A 17,215-nucleotide genomic window follows, 5' to 3' on the forward strand; every position below is an offset into this window, starting at 1 on the left:
ACACCATGGACGACATCATGAACACAAAGCAAGAGCACCAATCAAGAAGACTACCGTATTCATGTTTCGAAACATGCAGGGGCGGCTGTGGCTGACGTGCGGCTCGGCAATTGGCAAAGAGTTGACGCGTCCACTTGCATCCTTTATGACTTTTTTACGGGCTGTTGGAGGTGAATGTAACCAATGCGGGTATCTCTATTATGCATGAATCCAATGCTAAACTAAACAGCGTATTTCTCTTGGTTCGTGGACTCGCCATGCCACCCTCTTCATATACGGAGCTGAGCTCATTTCACGCAACCGAGGAAGCATCCCCAGCATCGGGCTTCTGAGCCTCCAGCATCAAAGCCTTATACCTGCCCTGCAGAACCTCCTTCGGCAGCGTGTGCAGGATCTCGTTTCGCAGCCGCTTCTTGTCGAACGGCAGCTTCTCCAACTTGAGAGCCTCCAGAATGTAGCTCACCACCGTATTCGTCTGCAGCGGCGGGTCTCGGAGGACCTTGGCGATGGCCTCAGGTGTGAGGTCGTTGTTGTCCTTCCAGATAAAATACGATCGTACGGCGGACGGCGAGGCACGGAGGGACTTGATAGTAGTCCGGTAAGCGGCCAGCTTCTCATCGGCGGCCACTACTCTGGCATCCTTCTGGCGCTTCTGGGTCGATGCAGCCTTTGTGGCGGCTCTGACGCTCTCGGCGATGGATGGGCCCTCGCCATCTTCCTCAACTTCAAGACTGTCCATGATTGCTTGGCACTCCGAGACCGACAGAGGTGCAGAGATGTTCCGCGGGTCGGCCTCCAAATCTTTCTTGTCTGTCGTCGGGAGGGCGATGCCGTCGGCAAAACGAATACTCAGGCCAAGCTCAGCATTATAGGGGATTGGTGGAGTGGGGTCCAGGCTCTCACGCTTCCCATTGAGAACGTGGAATAGCTGGAAGCCAGCATACGCATCCGAAGCGGAGTCTAGGCAATATCAGCAAGCGTCAGAGGAAAGATTTCGGAAGCACTTACACATGAGTTGGTCCATGTTCAGGGACTGGGACCAGTCACTCGACCGGACATCCTGCCCCTTGAACATGGGGAGACCGAGATGTTCCTTGACCATTGTAGCCAGAGGCACAAGCCTCTTGTTGATCAATCCAACTTCACCACTTGCCGAGTACTTCACAAGCTTATACAAGTGGCTGAGCTCAAAGACTCCCCTCGTATCGACCATCAAGTTGTTTCGTATCCGCGTACAGTCCCCTTTGATATTCACGCCGACCTTCCGCACGTCAGAGTCCTCCATGATCTTCCGGAACGTCGGAGCGACAAAGTCGTCGTTGGGGAACAAGGCAATGTGAAAGAGAGCGATCCGACTCTCGTTGGCAATCTGGATCAAAGAGACGTTCTTCTTCGGACCCGAGGTCTTCTTGGCATCCGGAAACCACTCGAGATCAAATCCGAGGACTGCATCATCCTTAAAATATTGGCATACTCTCTCCATGGTGTGTTTGGTCTTGCAGTAGTGCACCTTGACCTTTTGCTCGACCCCGTCTACCTCGGGCCCACGAAAGAGTGTGTAAGACCAGAACGATTCCCCCGTGTTCTCTTTCGCCTCCTGGGCTTTTCGGAATGCCGGCAGAGGGATCTTGAAGTCTATACTTGTTTGCGGGGGTTCTGCTGGCTCCGTAGCCGCCGTCCCCTCAGCCTCAACCTTGCCCTCCTTCGTACTCCCTGCGGGGTCTGCTTGAGGCATCTGGGCAGTGGGCACGTTGTCTAATACGGGCTGGTACTCCGGAGCGGTGTAGAAAAGGTCATCGCTGTCAGAGTCTATAATCTCGTCGTTCGATCTCGTCGCAGCTGCGGGCTGGCTATTGTCTGGCGTCGTGGTGTGTAGAGAACGCAGCATGTCCACTCGCGGATGGAACGTCTCGCCCTGCCGCACAGAGCCGAAGACGATACCTCGAACGGGATTCCATAGTCTGGCGTATGAAGAAGGATACATTGTTGATTTGGAACGCCTGTGTGTTGTCGAAACTGTCAGCGAAAGGCCATGGGCAACATGGAATTCGAAAAAAGAGTGTACAGACGTTTGGACCAGCGACGACCTCGGCAAGAGTAGAGACTTATATAGAATAAAAATGCTGCGTCTAGGGAAGCCCATCACCGCTGCTCGCGGGTGTATCTGAGGGGGAAGTGAAGCGCCATATTTGCCACCGGGCATTGGCGCGACAAAGTGACGAACGGGTATTCTTCAGGCAGACGCGTCGTGGGTGATGGAGGGGTTCAATTAAACTAGGCTTTGTGAGTGATGCGCGACCAGTTGGCGGCAGCGGGAGCTGAGAGCTCCAGGGCGATTCGGCTTAGTCATTCACAGCTCATCGCGCAGTCACCTGACTTGGGCTTCTACGCTCACCCCTCTGGCCCAGGTGCACGACGTCCATCATCTTAAGCATCGACGTTTTGGTGGCTGGCAAGGAACGTTTGTTTGGTGTATTAAAGCGACCATCAAGTACTTTGACGACTTTAATCCCTGCGGAGCCTCTGTAAGGAAACCAAAAACCAGAAAAAATCAGAACATTCATCAGATTCGAAATTTCAAGCGGCAAAATGGCATCGCAACTGCTCCCTCTGGGTGAGTGGACAAGCCCATAAACGCAGATCATCGTAGCTGACGAACGTAGAACTCATCGACAAGTGTGTTGGATCGAGGATTTGGGTTGTAATGAAGGGCGACAAGGGTAATTCGGCCGTCCTATGCCAAACGTTACTGATTGCTAACTCGAAGGGATGGCAGAATTCAGTGGCACGCTCCTGGGTTTCGATGACTACGTCAGTGAGTGAACTTCTGAGGTTGAGCTATCCCCTTACCGGAAATCTCTGACAAAAGAAAAATAGACATGGTGTTGGAGGACGTGACAGAATTGTACGTGACCCGTCTGACGGAAGCGCATGCCCCTTGCTAACCACCGGCTAGTGACTACTCTGGAAACCACACAAAGCTCCCCAAGATCCTACTGAACGGCAACAACATTTGCATGGTACGTATTGCCCCCTCGGGTTTCTCAACAGGGGAAACAGTCACTAATGGTGCGCAGCTCATTCCTGGAGGAGAAGGTCCAGTGACAGCATGAAGAAGTTTGGAGGGAAAGAATTTGAGCAGAGGCAGCTGTTCCTCAAGATCGCAGGTAGACCAAGTTCACCATTCTGATAACCTGGAGGGTCTTACGAGGACGGCACCAGGGTAGTACGAGCAAATACGCCATGAAAGCTGAAAGCTGAAAGCGTTGACTCGGAGCCCAAGGGTGAATCACGAAAGAAGGCCTCGGGGAACTGGGCATACGCATCACAAAATGTCACGGAGAGAGCCTTTCAAAGCATCGCGTAATTGACGACGTAATGCACAATGATCAACTTTTCTAATCCGAGGCCCTTTCTCAGCCCAGAACGCGAAAACCAATATGACGATTCCCCATGCCAAACTTCGGTATCAGACCGTTATTCCCTAATGACCTTATCCGCCTAACGCCTAGAGGAAAAATCCCACGCGAGATGTAACCCATCGTCTCAAGTACGTCCAGCTTACTGGCCCTGCTGATTCGAACGGCCGGCCTCGACCATGCGACGAAGCTCGAACTCTCGAGTGAACTCGCGACTGAGGTGCGACAAGTCCTGCATGAGCTTCTTAATGACTTCTACCAAGGCCTCCTTGGCGGTGATCGAGCCGTCTGTCTGGACTCGGATGAACATCTCGGGGACGTTTGGATGCGCGACTGTGATGAGAGTTTAGTATATGTGTGACGCTGGTTCAGGAGCATTGCGCCTTACTCTTGTAACCCGCCATCAGGACGTGCTTATGCATCTTGAGGTGCTCAGACAAGAGGTTGCCGAGGGTGTGGTCCTCCTTCTTGATGACGAAGTCCGAGGTGTTGGACATTCCTGTGAAGCGTTTAGCTCAGCCGAATGGCTTGGGAGATTGTCAATGAGCGGGAAAAACGTACCGGAGAAGACCTTCTCCTCGATCTTCTTCTCGCCATCACCGAGCAGGAAGAGCTCGAAACTAGAAACGAGTTAGCTTCAGTGTACCGAGTTTTGTTTGGTTCCAACGAAACGCGCCGAGAAGGATCGGTATCAATTTGGAGAGACATGATGTGGCTTAGGTGTATGCTGAGAGGTGGTTCTGGAATCTTGATATGCTTGGGAAAGCAGCGATACGGTAGACCGTGTATGGAACAGCAAGGAAAATCTTGTGATATGGGATAGAGGTGTGAAAATAGTTCCATGCCTTGCGAAGGCACCTCTGGTAAAGCCAGGCAAGGAAGCCAGAAGAAGACCACGGCCACCTTGAGGGCAACTTGAGGGGGAGCCCAAAGGGAATCATGACAATGTGAAGCCGTCTCGAGTCTGGCTTCTGGCTAGGCAGACCTAGAATCTTCCCCAATCTCACAAGAACAAAGGGGAATCAGATCGTCTTACCGATCAGGCGCGTTCATCTTGTTGATTCGTGATGGTGAACGGGAAGGTAGAGTCGGTGGTAAGACTTGAAGGACAAAGCCGAAGATAATGCGTGGTTAAAAATTATTGAATTTAGGAAACCAAAGTGAGACTGAAAATTGGTTAGTCGATTGCGATATCATGACGGGAGATTGATGCATGCCTTTGTGTTGGTACTATGGTGAAATCTGAGAGTTCACCCGGGGTACGAGAGATCGTGGTGAGTGAGTGGGATGTGGTTAAGCTCAGGCTCCTTCTCATTGAGGATGCCTCCCCGGGCTGAAGTCATTGTGGGTCCTCCAGAATTTGAGCTGCGCCACAGATGCACAAATGTGGCAGTGCATATTGCTGCTCCCTTCATACATCTTCCTTTCCACCTACACATGTTGAATCCAAAATCGCTGAGACACGCGATATCTACAGCTCCATGTTCTTTATGTTTTCAGGGACTTTTCAGAATTAACTGAAGAATAGATTGATTGGATCAAACCGCTACTACGTATACACATACAGAACTATAAACGTGGCGATGAGCCTCTTGTTCTTCAGTCTATGTACAAGCCCATGCTCATTGACGACCGACCGATGCTGTCCAAAACCCTTGAAGAACCCGCTGGAATCCATGCAATGATTACCCAACGCTTTCCAGACAGCACTGAATGACAATTAAAATGCAGTCGCATGCGTTTCCCTGAGACACTTTGTGCCAACTTACTTCCCCCTGCGGTCGCAGTATGCCGGAGGCTTGCCTTCATCAGAGCCACCAGCCCAGCTATAAACAGTCAAGGTTGTGGTATAAGCCATGGCAACGAAGCCAAAGATGCAGAGTATGATATCGGAAATCTTCCAGAGTCTGTTTCTCGCAACGGCCTTGTAGTGAAGCAGGGGCTATTCGAAGGTCAGCAGTCGTATCCCACATTGGTAGGCTCATGTGCATGGCTATACTCACCGGGTAGATATAGACAAGCGGAATACAGGCAAAGTTACCGACAAGGGCAACGAACTTGTCAAGATCATCCGCACCACCCCATGCGATGACGGCGCAAAGAATGACAAAGAAAAAGCGGTACAGGTTCTTCTGCCACTTGATGTAGGGGTTGTACTTTCCGCTCTTGGTAAATAGCGCATTCTCGGTAATCTTGATGGCGGGGAAAAGCTGCAAAGGAATTGACAGCATAATGGCGATAGAGTAAAGGAACTGGACACTGTTGACCGCCTTGTTGTCTTGGGGCATGTTGAGGAGCACCACAGTCTCTGTCTTGGATCCGTAGGCAGCGTACGAGATTGCACCCATGCCGATGAAGATGACGGAGATGATGATCATGACCGCCAACATGACACGAGGGAACTTGCTGGGGTTCTTCATCGACTCCTGAATAGGAATGATGAGGCCAATTCCTTCAAACGTAAAGATTGCTGTGCCTATGAACAAGGTCCAATCGTTGCGGTTGAACTGGATGATGTCCGCAATGCCGTTGGTACTCAAGGTAAGGATGTCGTAGTAAAGCAGGTAGGCCAGGCCAAGCAGGATGAAGGCGTCCGCGATAAGAGCAGTGAAACTCAGCTTCTCGATATCTCGCAAGAGGGAGAATGGCAGGAAGACGAGCACCTGCAAGAGGATCAACCACTTGACAGCGATGTTGGATTTGCAGTCCGATACTGCTAGAATAACGGCCTGCAGGTTTTCTGACGTAAAGACCATGTATGCCGCCACAAATCCGATCTGACTTATTACGATAGATGTGAGAATAGTCGCCCTCATCCATTTGCCATAAAGAATGCCGCCAAGATCACCAAAAGATCCGTCGACCTTGAGACGAGTCGTAACCAAGAGAACGAAGCAGTAGTAGCTCAGCGCCGCAACTCCAAGCAAGACGGCGTTGCTGAAGACCATACCACCATTCAGATAAGCACGAGGCAAGAAGAGAACTCCAGTGCCAACGAATGACTTGAGCAGAAGCAATGCCGCGCTCATAGGGCTGTTCTTTCCACTGCCACCACGCTGCTTGCGTCTCCTTCTATGGCGCGATGGCGTCAACAGCGCGCTGTCTTCCATCGGCTCTCTGTCGTCGTCGCTATCGTCGTCGCTTTCGTACATGTCTTCGCCCGAGGAGAAGTATTCGCCGGGTCGTAAGGCCTCGTCGTCTTCCTCCAACTCTTCACCTGCAAAATGGCCATAGATAGAAAGGAACTCGAGGAAGCTGGATGTCAGCAGCCGAGGCTGAGAGGCTTCGCTAGCCTCGCCGCGCTCACCACCATCTCTGGCCGTAGAGGGGCTTCTGGCCGCCCTGCGCAGGTAGTTGCGACGGAAACCTCCCGGAACCTTGATCGTGTTGATGTCAAGAATATCGGTCTCGGGGTCCGGACGCGAAATGCTGAAACTCTTGCTGCGCTGCATCTTGTTGCGGGCTTCTGCCTCTTCGGTCCACTTGTAAATGCCTCGAGTCACGTCTCCGCCTTGCAGCTGCAAACTCGAAAACTCGTCCTCGTTCAGTCCGGTCTCGGCATCGGCGTTCACGGTCTGTTTACCCTTCACACCATCACGCATGCTAGACTCTTCGGAAGCAGCGTCGGTAGGCTGGACCAAATGCCTCTTGACAATCTCGGGGTCTTCGTAGGCACCCGCACCGGCGTTTCGCGAACGAGAGTCGAAAGATCCATAGTTGGTCATGGGTGTGCTCGAAAGCTGAGCGCCGGCAGCAGCCGGGGAGAGAGGTCGTGCCGGAGGAGTGGCAGAACGCACCGGTGGTGTGCCATGTCTCGGTGGAGATGTTCCCAAAGAGTTGGACAAGGCGGCAGCCAGAGCCGAGACGCCGGGACCTTGAACACTTGAAGGAGCAGCTCCGGCAAGAGGAGCAAGGCTGGCGGTCTCGCTGGCGTCGCCTAGCCTACTTGAGCTCCCGACGAAGCGGCCGGTCTGGGGAGTGCCATATTGCTGCGACGGTACGGGCGATGCCAGTCGAGCGGTGGCGTCTGCTCGAGGTAGAGAGCCGAATTGTCGGGACGGGGAGTCGGCCCTAGGAATGCTGAGGGGATCTCTCGAAGGAGATGCCATGATGGTGCCTAATGAAACCGGTCGGGGACTGTCGAAAGCCGATTTTCGGTATATCGAGGAGCCTCCAACCACAGCGTTGCAGATTCCGAACTGGATCAACAACAGACAACAAAGTTAGCAAAGTGTCATGGGTAGGAGAAGATGAGACGGAACCGGGAGAAAAACGAGAGCTAGATGATGGAGAAGATGTAGGTTCGAATCAAGTCCGGGGAGAGTTTACCTGGACTCAGTTGTAAGACAGCTGACGAGATCAATTGCAGCGCACGGCTTGGGGGATGTGCGTTCGAAGCTGTTGCTACTGGGAACCCGTGATAAGGACGCCGCTTCCATGCGGGTCGGGTGACCTAATCTGGCAGGTCTGGAGAGTCTGTGGCTCACACAGATAGCGTCGGGTAGGTAGCGCTACCTGGCAGCCTGTAGCAGGGCATGGGAGAGGTAGGTGTGCTGTGGCTGCGCTGCCGAAACCCGTCGGGCTATGACAACCGACAGCCAGAAGCTCTCTCGGGTTCCTTGCTTCATCCGCCGGGCATGCTGACCATGCTTCGCTCTCAAGGCAGTGTTCTGCCTGTATTAGCCGCTCTACGCTGCCCCAGGTGAGGACTTGTCTCGGACATGGTTTGCCAGGTCTCCCAGGTTCCAGTGCTTGGTAACGGTACTCTTGAATCATCACACGCTATGCTCCATGTCACAGCTTGCAAGCTCCAGCCACCAACGATAAGATGCATTATCTTGGGTATCTATCTACTTTAGATTGCCGCAGCGATATCTCAAGTCTCCTACAGCAACAAGGTGTCTAGGTCATTCCAACCAATATTCCTTGTCTAATTCATATCTTCGTCTCACTGCCTGTACTTTTGCGCTCGTCTCTAACTTCTTCTTATGTAATATCTTGAACTCTTTGACCAGGAACCGCATATGCCACTGTGCCACTGTACCTACTACCTACGCCAGGACCTGTGCTTTTGGGCCGTCGGACCGGTTCGTATTGTCCGTCAGTCGCATGTCTGATTCAGCACAACAAAACAGCACAGCGAAAATCTCTGGGATATGTGGCTTTCTCTCTATGATCGGCCATCCTCCGGTCCTTTCAAGACTTCTCAAACACTTCAAAATGGATACGACTCACAATTTTTACTACAAATGAGCCGAGTATTTCGTCTTGCTTGCCAGCGCACACTACCCAAAAACCAAGGTTCCCATCGGATCTTACCAGCTTAGGTAAGGCACAGCTCGACCGCCACAGTAAGCGAAGAGGCCTCATTGGCCGCATGCACCTCCCGCCTCACTTGTCCCTCTTGCTCCGACGGGTGAGAGGGAGAGTGGGGGGCTAGCGCGCTCATCCTGGCGTGGGCTGCGTGTGATTTGGAGCCCCGCGGCGGGTGCTCTTCAGCGGCTCTCCACCTCCCTTGTGGCCAGAACTGCCTGCGAGTGTGAACAGCAGCACCTAAAAACTCAGGACTCGACTCCTCGAGTGAACCCGCGCATGTAGCGGTACCTGTGTGCCCCTGGGTGTAGTCATCGCTGATTTCGCATCCCATGCGCCTGTACTCTTCACCTCTGACATTGAAACCCCATCATCGAGTCATGAAGCAGAGACACTCGACACTCCCATGTTGCTGGCTGATAAGCGGCAAAGCCACACTGGTGACTGCTCATTCGCGGTACCAGCGGCCAATCCGGCCCATCCCATTGAAATCTCCGGCTTGCCGCTGTCATGCGCCTGAGTCAACGGACTGGTCTCTGGTTTTCTATTTTGGAGGACGAACCCTGCCGCGCCAGCATCAGATGGAATGTCGAGCCAGATGGCTGGCAGATGCCAGACATTTGACACTTGACGCTATTCTCGTTGGCCTGTGATGCTATGCCCATCGCCCTAACACACCTAGGTATTTATCTGTGGCATGGAAGCTCACTCGAGGCTCGTGGGGGATCGGGCAAACCGGACGACGTACCCAACCAACAACATCAACGTGCTACCCGCAGGCTACAGATAGACTCCCTACCCTACCTGACGGAATTCCAAAGAAATCGCATCTCGATTCTGCAGGATACCCTACTACTACCCTCCTCACAGATCCTTGGACACGAGAAAACGCTCTGCACAACCCACAGTCCCACCACGGTGACCGCTTGTCACGCATTGGCGACTGACCGGTTCCAATCTGTCCCTCGCTGCTGGATGACGTCGTTTCGTCTTCCTACTTCGGCCTCTTGTTCTGCATCTCACTGCATTTCCCAGACTTTGGTGCTTGGATGTGTGAGTGGATCACCAACAAACACGGCGCGACCGGCTGGAGCATATCGCGGCTTTCCAATCGGCACGCGGGGTATTGGAGAGGCTTGCATTGGATCGCCCCAGATATCCCTGGCTCGCAGAACGGTGAACCCTGAAAACGAGACGACGAGAAAGACGCGAGACATGCGCCGGGCCAGTTGGATGCCTGTGCGGCCCGCCGTCCTAACCAGGCCATCCTCTTACTGGTCGCCGTGATCACCGCCGCCGCGCCGCAAGCCATCGTTCAACTACACTTGGACGCACTGGGGGATTGATTAGCCAGCCCAGTCCGACATTGCACACTGGTGCGATTAAGGGCGGGGACTCTAACTTATATACCTATGCGCTGCGCTCCCACACCGTTAGGTTGTTGTTGACCGACGACGACGACCATCCCATCTCCCTCACTCAAGTTCGTCGAATCTTTGTCGGCTCTTCATTGTGGTTCGGCCCCGAGGAAAACGATCGTGGAGGTGGCGCATTCACCCGTCCCCATTTCCGGGAAGAGTTCCGGGTCGACCTGTTGATTACGACGAACCCCCTTTTTCGACCTTCACCATGGGCGGCGACGACAGACGACCGAGTCTCTCCAGCATGGAGCAGACTAGTACCAAGGCCAAGTTGGGCGCAGTTTCGGGCGTCTACATCCCCGTCTGTCTCAACATCTTCAGCATTCTCATGTTTCTGCGTTTTGGCTGGATTCTCGGTCAGGTTGGGCTTTTGGGCATGCTTGGTTCGTCAGCTACTAACACAGATGCGCTCACTCCATCTCAATCCACACTAACCAAATCCCACAGGACTACTCGTTACGGCTTACCTTGTAGACTTCTTGACAACGCTCTCTCTGTCTGCTATAGCTTCAAATGGCGAAGTCAAGGGCGGAGGCGCCTACTACGTAATCTCGAGGTCTCTTGGCCCCGAGTTTGGCGGTTCCATCGGGATGCTCTTCTATCTCGCCCAAGTTCTCAACACCGCTCTCAACGTTGTTGGCCTCATTGACTGCATAAAGCTGAACGCCGGGGAATCTTTTCCCCAAGGTTACTGGACTGTCTATATGCTACAGACCTTGGCTTTGCTTCTCTGTGCTGGATTGTGCTTAGCCGGGAGCGGCATATTTGCCAAGGCTAGCAATGCGCTGCTTGTCATACTGAGTCTCGCCATTATAAGCATTCCAATATCTTCCGCATTGAAGTCTCCTTTTCGGGACGATGGACTTGGTGTACGCTTCACCGGCTTTAGTATCGAAACGTTGGTGGACAATTTTGCTCCTCATACGAAAAGCGAATCTTTCAAGGGTTTTGAAACTTTTCGAGAGGTCTTTGCCATCCTGTTTCCTGCCACGTCAGGAATCTTCGCAGGGGCTTCAATGTCTGGAGATCTGGCTAATCCCAGCAAAGACATCCCGAAAGGGACTCTGTGGGCGATGATGACCACGTTCATTGCGTACCTGGTTGTAGTCTTTTCCATGGCCTCCACCACAACGCATGCTTCATTTCTCAACAACACAAACATTATCTCGGCAACGAGCTTGTCCCCGCCTTTGATCCTTGCAGGAGAGTGTGCCGTCACCTTCTTCTCCGCCGTGATGGGACTTATTGGCGCTGCAAAGCTCATGCAAGCCTTGGCGAGGGACAAACTGCTTCCTGGTCTGCTGCCATTCTCGAAAGGGACGAAGAGGGCAGATGAGCCAATCCAAGCCATCATCCTCACGTATTTACTTGCCCAAATCGCCATGTTTGCCAATCTGAACCAGATTGCGACTTTGATTTCCATGGGCTACCAGGTGAGCACCTGCCTACTCAATCTGGATGAAGCTATTTTGGGCTGACAAATAGTAGATGACCTTTTTCGTCATGAATCTAGCATGTTTCCTACTCAAGATAGGATCAGCACCCAACTTTCGGCCAGCGTTCAAGTTCTTCAGTTGGGAGACAGCTTTCGCTGGCAGCATCATGTCTGCAGCAGCTATGTTCTTCATTGACCAGACTTACGCGGCTACGGCGGTCTGCTTGCTCATCTTCCTCTTTTCTCTGATTCACTATCTCAGTCCACCGAAGCGATGGGGTGATGTCTCCCAAAACCTCATCTACCATCAAGTGAGAAAGTACTTGCTGCGACTACGGCCCGAGCATATCAAGTTCTGGAGGCCCCAAATCATTCTACTCATCAACAATCCTAGGAGTCAAACTCGGCTGATTCAATTCTGCAACTCCGTCAAGAAAGGGGGTCTTTATATACTCGGCCATGTTATTGTGACGGACGATTTCAGCAGCGGCGTTCACGAAGCAAGGCTTCAACAGGCAGCGTGGACAAAGTACATCTCAGAGTTCTCCCGCATCAAGGCTTTTGTGCAGCTGACAATGTCCCCGACCATTACCTGGGGTATCCGAAACTTGATTCTGTCAGCTGGCTTGGGTGGTATGCGGCCAAACATTGCCGTCATGGGATTCTACAATATGGATGAGCTAAGAGATTCCCGTCCTTCATTCCAAGTTCCGAAAGCTCCAAGCTCGTCGAACTCGAATGCTCGTCCTCAGGCTAAAGCCAAAGAGAGACCACCACGCAGAAGACGGGGCGACACATCAGCGCGTCTGATGGAAGGTATGCTGCCTACCGATGTGATGAAGACAGAGGGCCTGATGAGCGTCACAAGTTACATGACAATGTTGGAGGACCTCGCTCTGAGGTACAAACTCAACGTTGCGATTGGCAAAGGCTTTGAAAACTTGGAAACGCCGCGCAAGGACCAGGCCAACATCAAGAAACATCTCGATCTCTGGCCGATCCAGATGTCGGCAGAAGTTTTGTCAGATGGGAAGAGTGTCTTGACAACCAACTTCGACACATGTGAGCAATACTGATATCTTCGTCAGAATCTTGCTAAAACATTTGCAGATACTTTGATTCTCCAACTCGGCTACATCCTCTACAGCGTGCCGACATGGCACAAGGTCTACAACATCCGCGTCATGGTCTTTGTGGAGTATGAAAGTGAAGTAGAGGAAGAGAGGGCGCGGGTCAAGGCTTTGCTAGACAAGCTGAGGATCGAGGCCGAGGTCATCGTGTTCTGGCTGGCTTCTGGACAGCTCAACACGTATGAGCTGATTATTAATGGCCAGAGCAACGACCTTGAGTCTCAGATCATGGTGCATGATATACTCAAAGATGAAGAGTGGTGGGACGACCTCCAAAGGTTTCGAGGCCGCGAGCCAAACCTGAACTCGACCGAAGAGCTCACGTCTTTTGCGAACATCATCGAGTCAACGGCAGGGCGGCCAGGCGTGTTTAACCCGCATGTATCACTGGACGACATTGAGAGTGGACGGCGACCAAGTTTGGTGCACTTTGGGGAACTGCCCAAGAAGCCGACGGTTTCGAAGCTGTCTCGCCTTGGCGTCAGTGTTGGAATTCACACGTCTCACTTGGGAGATGAGGTCTTCGAAGACGACTCTGGCTCCGACGGCGAGATGAGTGATCAAGAACAGCAGCCATCGTGCCTTGATTCCGATTCAGAATTTGAACCTGGCAGCAGCGACTACAGCGAGGACGAGATGCCAGAAGTAGATGCCCCTAGACGGCCGTTACTACTTGGGCGAGGGCGAGGACGAAGCCAGAGCGACGACTTGCTCACAAGCCCGTCGAAACAGAAAAGGAGCAAATCGAACAAGAGCGCTGCACCGGCAGCATCATACGGCACGATGGTGTCACAAGCTCGTTCTGAAGGGCAAGCGGGCCCAAGCCATGTGGGAAGAGTCGAAAACGTGTCAGCGCCTCCTACTCCGCTGGAACGACCTGTGCTCGATCGAAACATTTCTGCTCGTTCCATGGGTGGATTCCGGTCGGCGGGCATCAACACTTATGATGCGACCTCGGGAAGCGCATCTGGGAAAGCAACCCCAGCAACAAGACCGACGCTCTCTCGACAATCATCAGCAGTGCGGTTCTCAAGTCGTCCAATGCCAGAGACGAGAACCGATGTGGAAGGCGCGTCTGGTCCGACAATCATGTTTGCAGACACCACTGAGGAAGAGACGCCGCGGGCGGAACAACCCGCATTCTCAAGGCAATCCTCTGCAGGACGGTTCTCCAGTCGGCCAGTGCCCGAGATGACGGTGACGGCGGCTGAAGAGTTCGAGCCGAATAATACGTTTGCGGAACCATCGTGCAGATCACGCAAAGCTTCGGTCGCGTCTACTGCAGATCTAGGCGACGTCCACATGAACATGGCGGAGCTTGTGGGACGCTACAGATTAGACTCAAGACCCGACGCAGACGGGCCCGGCTCGCCTTATTCGACGCAAGGCATCTCGTTCTCGTTCAACGATTTGCCATCACGAGCGCAGCATGTCATCCTCAACGAGCTGATGCGGCAAAATAGCAAAGAGACAGCCGTCATGTTCACAACGTTGCCCGTGCCCACGGAGGGGACTTGCCAGGATGAGCTTGCGAGCGTGCAGTATCTATCGGACGTTGAAGTCCTCTGCCACGAGCTCCCTCCCGTCATGTTGGTCCTGAGTAATAATATGACTGTCACGGTTGGGCTATAGTCTGAACTCATGGTGGGGCAGTGTCTCAAAACCTGCGAGGGAGAACATCCATGATAAGGTCAAACCACGCGGGGGTTTATTCATACTTTGGCGTTTATTTTTTTCTCAGCGTGTCGGCTTATGTCGGGGATGATCACCCGGGACAAAGGAATGTGGTGGTAACCTCTTTTGGGCCGGCCACATTCCTCAGTGACTTTGGCTGAAATGAGAAGCTATTCAACTAAGCATTCTTTGTCTGCCAGCGACCGGCCCACCATGATGGGCTTTCGCCTGCAGCCTTTACAAAGAGTTTCCCTCGACGGTGCATAAGCAGCTTAAACTCTCGCCATCCAGGTTTTTTCTCCCCTGCCTCGGTGCCTGTCAAGAGGAGTGCTGTTCCTTGAAGCCTCTGTTGGAGCCATGGACTTTAAACACCCGGCCCCGCCGGCATTGCCTTCCTCGTGGACAATCCCACAAACTGTCAATATGAACGATCATGGTAGGAAATCGACTTGGACCACGCAATTGTCGCCGTACCTGAGAGGTCTGAAGATCAAGAACCTCATGACATCTCCTAAATCACCAAAGTCGCCCAAATCCCCAAAGTCGCCAAGGTTTCCACTATCACCCAAATCGCCGCGGTTCCCTTTATCGCCCAAATCACCGAGAACACTACCACCGAGACTTCTTGACGAGGACTCATCGTTTCGAATTATACACACGCCCGACAGGCCAGAGCGGCCGATATCAAGACGGGCCATTCCGAATGACGAGCAATGCATGGAATTCCTCATGTCACTGCAGAGACAAGAGGAACACAAGAGGGGAGGCGTCAAGACGGGCCTCAAGATGTGGCCGTATCCGGAGGAACAGGATGTGGAGGACCGCAGGTACCTCCGGAGTGTAAGGGTAGAGAGCGTGCACTTGGAAGAAGCTCGTCTAGCAAGGACCAATTCCTCTGGTCCGGCAAAGGTCGTGGAAGTGGGCAGAAGCTCGACCAAGTCGACGATGGCATCACGGCGGTCATACCACACCAGAACCCCCAGTACTAGCGACGCAGGGGACATCGACGAAGAACCCCCATGCGGTCCTTCGATGGCCTTTGGCGGTGCCCCCCTCTCTCCGCCGCCTACTCTGTCCCGCAGTCAATCACGATTAAGCTTTCACACGCCCAAGGCTAACACATCTCGCTGGTCCGATGACAGCATCGAGTCTCTATTCTCGTCGAGGGACATTGACTCCCCATGCCCCCAGCGAGTTACTGTCCGCTCATCCTCCGAAGCGCTGTCTCCCACTGTTGTCGGAGACGAGTCCGTCGGCTCGTACTCGCCTCCGCTCCTGACACCGGTAAAAGACCGGCCGGCAACCCCGTTTACAGACCCCCGCCTTCGTGCGACATCCGAACCGATGACGCCTCCGCCATCAGATCACATTGTTCACCAGATGAACATAAGCCCGGAGCCGGTGCCGAGGAAGTACTCATGGCGCTCGTCCAAGGATACCATTCTCAACACTGGGGCCCCGATATCGAGATTCCAGTCTTGGCTGCCAGAGGCGCGGCCGGAAGGGGAGATCGAAGGGGACCAACAGCTGGGGCAGCAGCAGCAGCAACAGCAACAACAACAGCAGGCTGAGCCGGAAGTCTACGGCGAGTGGGCGGACTATTACTTTGAGGATGGCAATTTCTGGGAAGACTATTCGGACGGCGACGAGGAAGGAGACGAGACTAGAGTAGAGGAAGAGGAGGATGGCGACGCCGTGGAGAAAGAGGAGCAAGATTTCGTTGAAGACGAAGAGGAAAAGGAGGAAGAGAAGGAAGAGAATGAGGGTCAAAAAGACCGTCTTCGGGTCGACGATGAGGAGGTTTATCCGCGTTACGAGAGTTTCATCAAGGATTACAAGAACAACGTCATGAATATCACGGTTATGGAGGTGTGAAGTTTCTCTTTCATCGTTACTTACTTTTTTGGTTCGGGTTTGGGGAGTTTTGAGGATGGGATGATATACCCATCGCCTATCAGGGGGTTGAGACACTGTAACAGTATTGTACGACCTCGATATTTAGTCGCGATTACCCACCCTTATTTTTTTTCGGAACAAAAAGAAAGCCTTTATGATTTGTTATCCGCTCTGGTTGCCAAGATTGTAGTGTCTTCAATGTCTCTATAGCGTTCCTATCATGCAATATTACTCGACGACCTTGAACTGACAATCTAGATGAACACTGACTGATCTATGCAGATAGGCCAAGTACAAAAACTCCAAGTATTATGACGGAGACTGGAAGTCGAATGGCTGCGAACAACAATTGTATCCTTTCCCCTATCCCTTTACCTCAGATACTACAAGGCGATGACTCTGACCCATACGCGATATTACCACCTTCCCAGCTCGCTTCCAGATTTCGAGTTCCTATTAGGACGAAACTAAATAGAGTGGCACGGTTGGTCCCATCGTCGTATTCTCGGACCTTGCCCCCCTTCCCCCGGAAAAACAGATCGATTATTCCCTTCCTTTACTTCATAGGAGGGCGATGAGGCTTATCGGGATCGACCCAGTCCGGCGGGCCCTCGATGCCAGGCCGGCACGCCTGTCGGGATCTCTCGTTCCACTGCTGTGTCACCCTGCACACGAGGGGCGGAACGCCGCCCATGCGGGCAGCTGCTTGGCAGAACCTATACTTTTCGATGGACTCTTTGCAAAACAATCGCTCCGGTTGGTTGCAGCACTTGTAACGAATCCAAGTGTAGTAGGAGCGGTCTGCGTGGGCGTAGTCGACGAGGCAGAGCAGAGCTGCGATGAGGAGGACTAGGTGGTGGGGCCTGACGTGCATGTTTGAAGGAGTTGGTTCTGGTTATTTTTTTTTAATTTTTTTGAGTTGATTTC

The 17,215-nt window shown here is 52.8% G+C and overlaps 8 protein-coding genes across 8 annotated transcripts; 4 read left to right on the forward strand and 4 right to left on the reverse strand.

The window, feature by feature from the left end:
• Positions 1-292: 292 nt before the first annotated feature.
• BDP55DRAFT_726962 (exonuclease) lies at positions 293-1,984 on the reverse strand (the record flags this gene model as incomplete). Its single annotated transcript, XM_060579222.1, has 2 exons — positions 293-960; positions 1,009-1,984. The coding sequence occupies 2 exons, from the start codon at positions 1,982-1,984 to the stop codon at positions 293-295; spliced, it is 1,644 nt and encodes a 547-aa protein (XP_060431776.1).
• A 440-nt stretch (positions 1,985-2,424) lies between these two features.
• BDP55DRAFT_658565 (U6 snRNA-associated Sm-like protein LSm5) lies at positions 2,425-3,379 on the forward strand. Its single transcript, XM_060574490.1, has 6 exons — positions 2,425-2,614; positions 2,664-2,720; positions 2,777-2,815; positions 2,878-2,905; positions 2,957-3,020; positions 3,078-3,379. Exons 1-6 carry the CDS (start codon positions 2,590-2,592, stop codon positions 3,111-3,113), a joined length of 249 nt encoding a protein of 82 aa, XP_060431777.1. The 5' UTR covers positions 2,425-2,589; the 3' UTR covers positions 3,114-3,379.
• Positions 3,380-4,789, reverse strand: BDP55DRAFT_658573 (DNA-directed RNA polymerase). Its single transcript, XM_060574491.1, has 5 exons — positions 4,637-4,789; positions 4,456-4,585; positions 3,981-4,039; positions 3,808-3,918; positions 3,380-3,752 (listed from the first exon to the last, which is right to left on the reverse strand). The coding sequence occupies exons 2-5, from the start codon at positions 4,470-4,472 to the stop codon at positions 3,562-3,564; spliced, it is 378 nt and encodes a 125-aa protein (XP_060431778.1). The 5' UTR covers positions 4,473-4,585; positions 4,637-4,789; the 3' UTR covers positions 3,380-3,561.
• A 76-nt stretch (positions 4,790-4,865) lies between these two features.
• BDP55DRAFT_658576 (transmembrane amino acid transporter) lies at positions 4,866-7,882 on the reverse strand. The gene is made up of 3 exons (XM_060574492.1): positions 7,749-7,882; positions 5,423-7,618; positions 4,866-5,361 (listed from the first exon to the last, which is right to left on the reverse strand). The coding sequence occupies exons 2-3, from the start codon at positions 7,526-7,528 to the stop codon at positions 5,185-5,187; spliced, it is 2,283 nt and encodes a 760-aa protein (XP_060431779.1). The 5' UTR covers positions 7,529-7,618; positions 7,749-7,882; the 3' UTR covers positions 4,866-5,184.
• An 860-nt stretch (positions 7,883-8,742) lies between these two features.
• BDP55DRAFT_630198 (uncharacterized protein) lies at positions 8,743-9,066 on the reverse strand (the record flags this gene model as incomplete). The annotated part of the gene is made up of 1 exon (XM_060572121.1): positions 8,743-9,066. The coding sequence occupies one exon, from the start codon at positions 9,064-9,066 to the stop codon at positions 8,743-8,745; it is 324 nt and encodes a 107-aa protein (XP_060431780.1).
• A 175-nt stretch (positions 9,067-9,241) lies between these two features.
• BDP55DRAFT_76975 (uncharacterized protein) lies at positions 9,242-10,190 on the forward strand. The gene has a single exon (XM_060581070.1). It carries the CDS (start codon positions 9,390-9,392, stop codon positions 10,017-10,019), a length of 630 nt encoding a protein of 209 aa, XP_060431781.1. The 5' UTR covers positions 9,242-9,389; the 3' UTR covers positions 10,020-10,190.
• Positions 10,191-10,361: 171 nt separating this feature from the next.
• BDP55DRAFT_726965 (amino acid permease) lies at positions 10,362-14,350 on the forward strand (the record flags this gene model as incomplete). Its single annotated transcript, XM_060579223.1, has 4 exons — positions 10,362-10,536; positions 10,601-11,586; positions 11,642-12,650; positions 12,699-14,350. The coding sequence occupies 4 exons, from the start codon at positions 10,362-10,364 to the stop codon at positions 14,348-14,350; spliced, it is 3,822 nt and encodes a 1,273-aa protein (XP_060431782.1).
• Positions 14,351-14,815: 465 nt separating this feature from the next.
• On the forward strand, positions 14,816-16,267 carry BDP55DRAFT_548563 (uncharacterized protein; the record flags this gene model as incomplete). Its single annotated transcript, XM_060568852.1, has 2 exons — positions 14,816-14,943; positions 15,013-16,267. The coding sequence occupies 2 exons, from the start codon at positions 14,816-14,818 to the stop codon at positions 16,265-16,267; spliced, it is 1,383 nt and encodes a 460-aa protein (XP_060431783.1).
• Positions 16,268-17,215: the final 948 nt, after the last annotated feature.

Source organism: Colletotrichum godetiae, assembly GCF_030913485.1.
Source record: "Colletotrichum godetiae strain CBS 193.32 chromosome Unknown BDP55scaffold_13, whole genome shotgun sequence".
Lineage (NCBI taxonomy): Eukaryota > Fungi > Ascomycota > Sordariomycetes > Glomerellales > Glomerellaceae > Colletotrichum > Colletotrichum godetiae.

What these genes read in the sequence shown, in the direction of transcription:
- BDP55DRAFT_658565 (XM_060574490.1), top strand. Translation starts at nt 2,590, where the DNA reads ATGGCATCGCAACTGCTCCCTCTGG. An exon ending in TGTAATGAAGGGCGACAAGG is followed by an intron (nt 2,721 to 2,776) that starts GTAATTCGGCCG and finishes AAGGGATGGCAG; the next exon opens with AATTCAGTGGCACGCTCCTG. An exon ending in ACGGCAACAACATTTGCATG is followed by an intron (nt 3,021 to 3,077) that starts GTACGTATTGCC and finishes AATGGTGCGCAG; the next exon opens with CTCATTCCTGGAGGAGAAGG.
- BDP55DRAFT_658573 (XM_060574491.1), bottom strand. An exon ending in CGAGGAGAAGGTCTTCTCCG is followed by an intron (nt 3,919 to 3,980) that starts GTACGTTTTTCC and finishes AACGCTTCACAG; the next exon opens with GAATGTCCAACACCTCGGAC. An exon ending in CCTGATGGCGGGTTACAAGA is followed by an intron (nt 3,753 to 3,807) that starts GTAAGGCGCAAT and finishes CTCTCATCACAG; the next exon opens with TCGCGCATCCAAACGTCCCC.
- BDP55DRAFT_76975 (XM_060581070.1), top strand. Translation starts at nt 9,390, where the DNA reads ATGCCCATCGCCCTAACACACCTAGGTATTTATCTGTGGCATGGAAGC.
- BDP55DRAFT_658576 (XM_060574492.1), bottom strand. Translation starts at nt 7,528, where the DNA reads ATGGCATCTCCTTCGAGAGATCCCCTCAGCATTCCTAGGGCCGACTCC. An exon ending in CGCTTGTCTATATCTACCCG is followed by an intron (nt 5,362 to 5,422) that starts GTGAGTATAGCC and finishes ACCTTCGAATAG; the next exon opens with CCCCTGCTTCACTACAAGGC.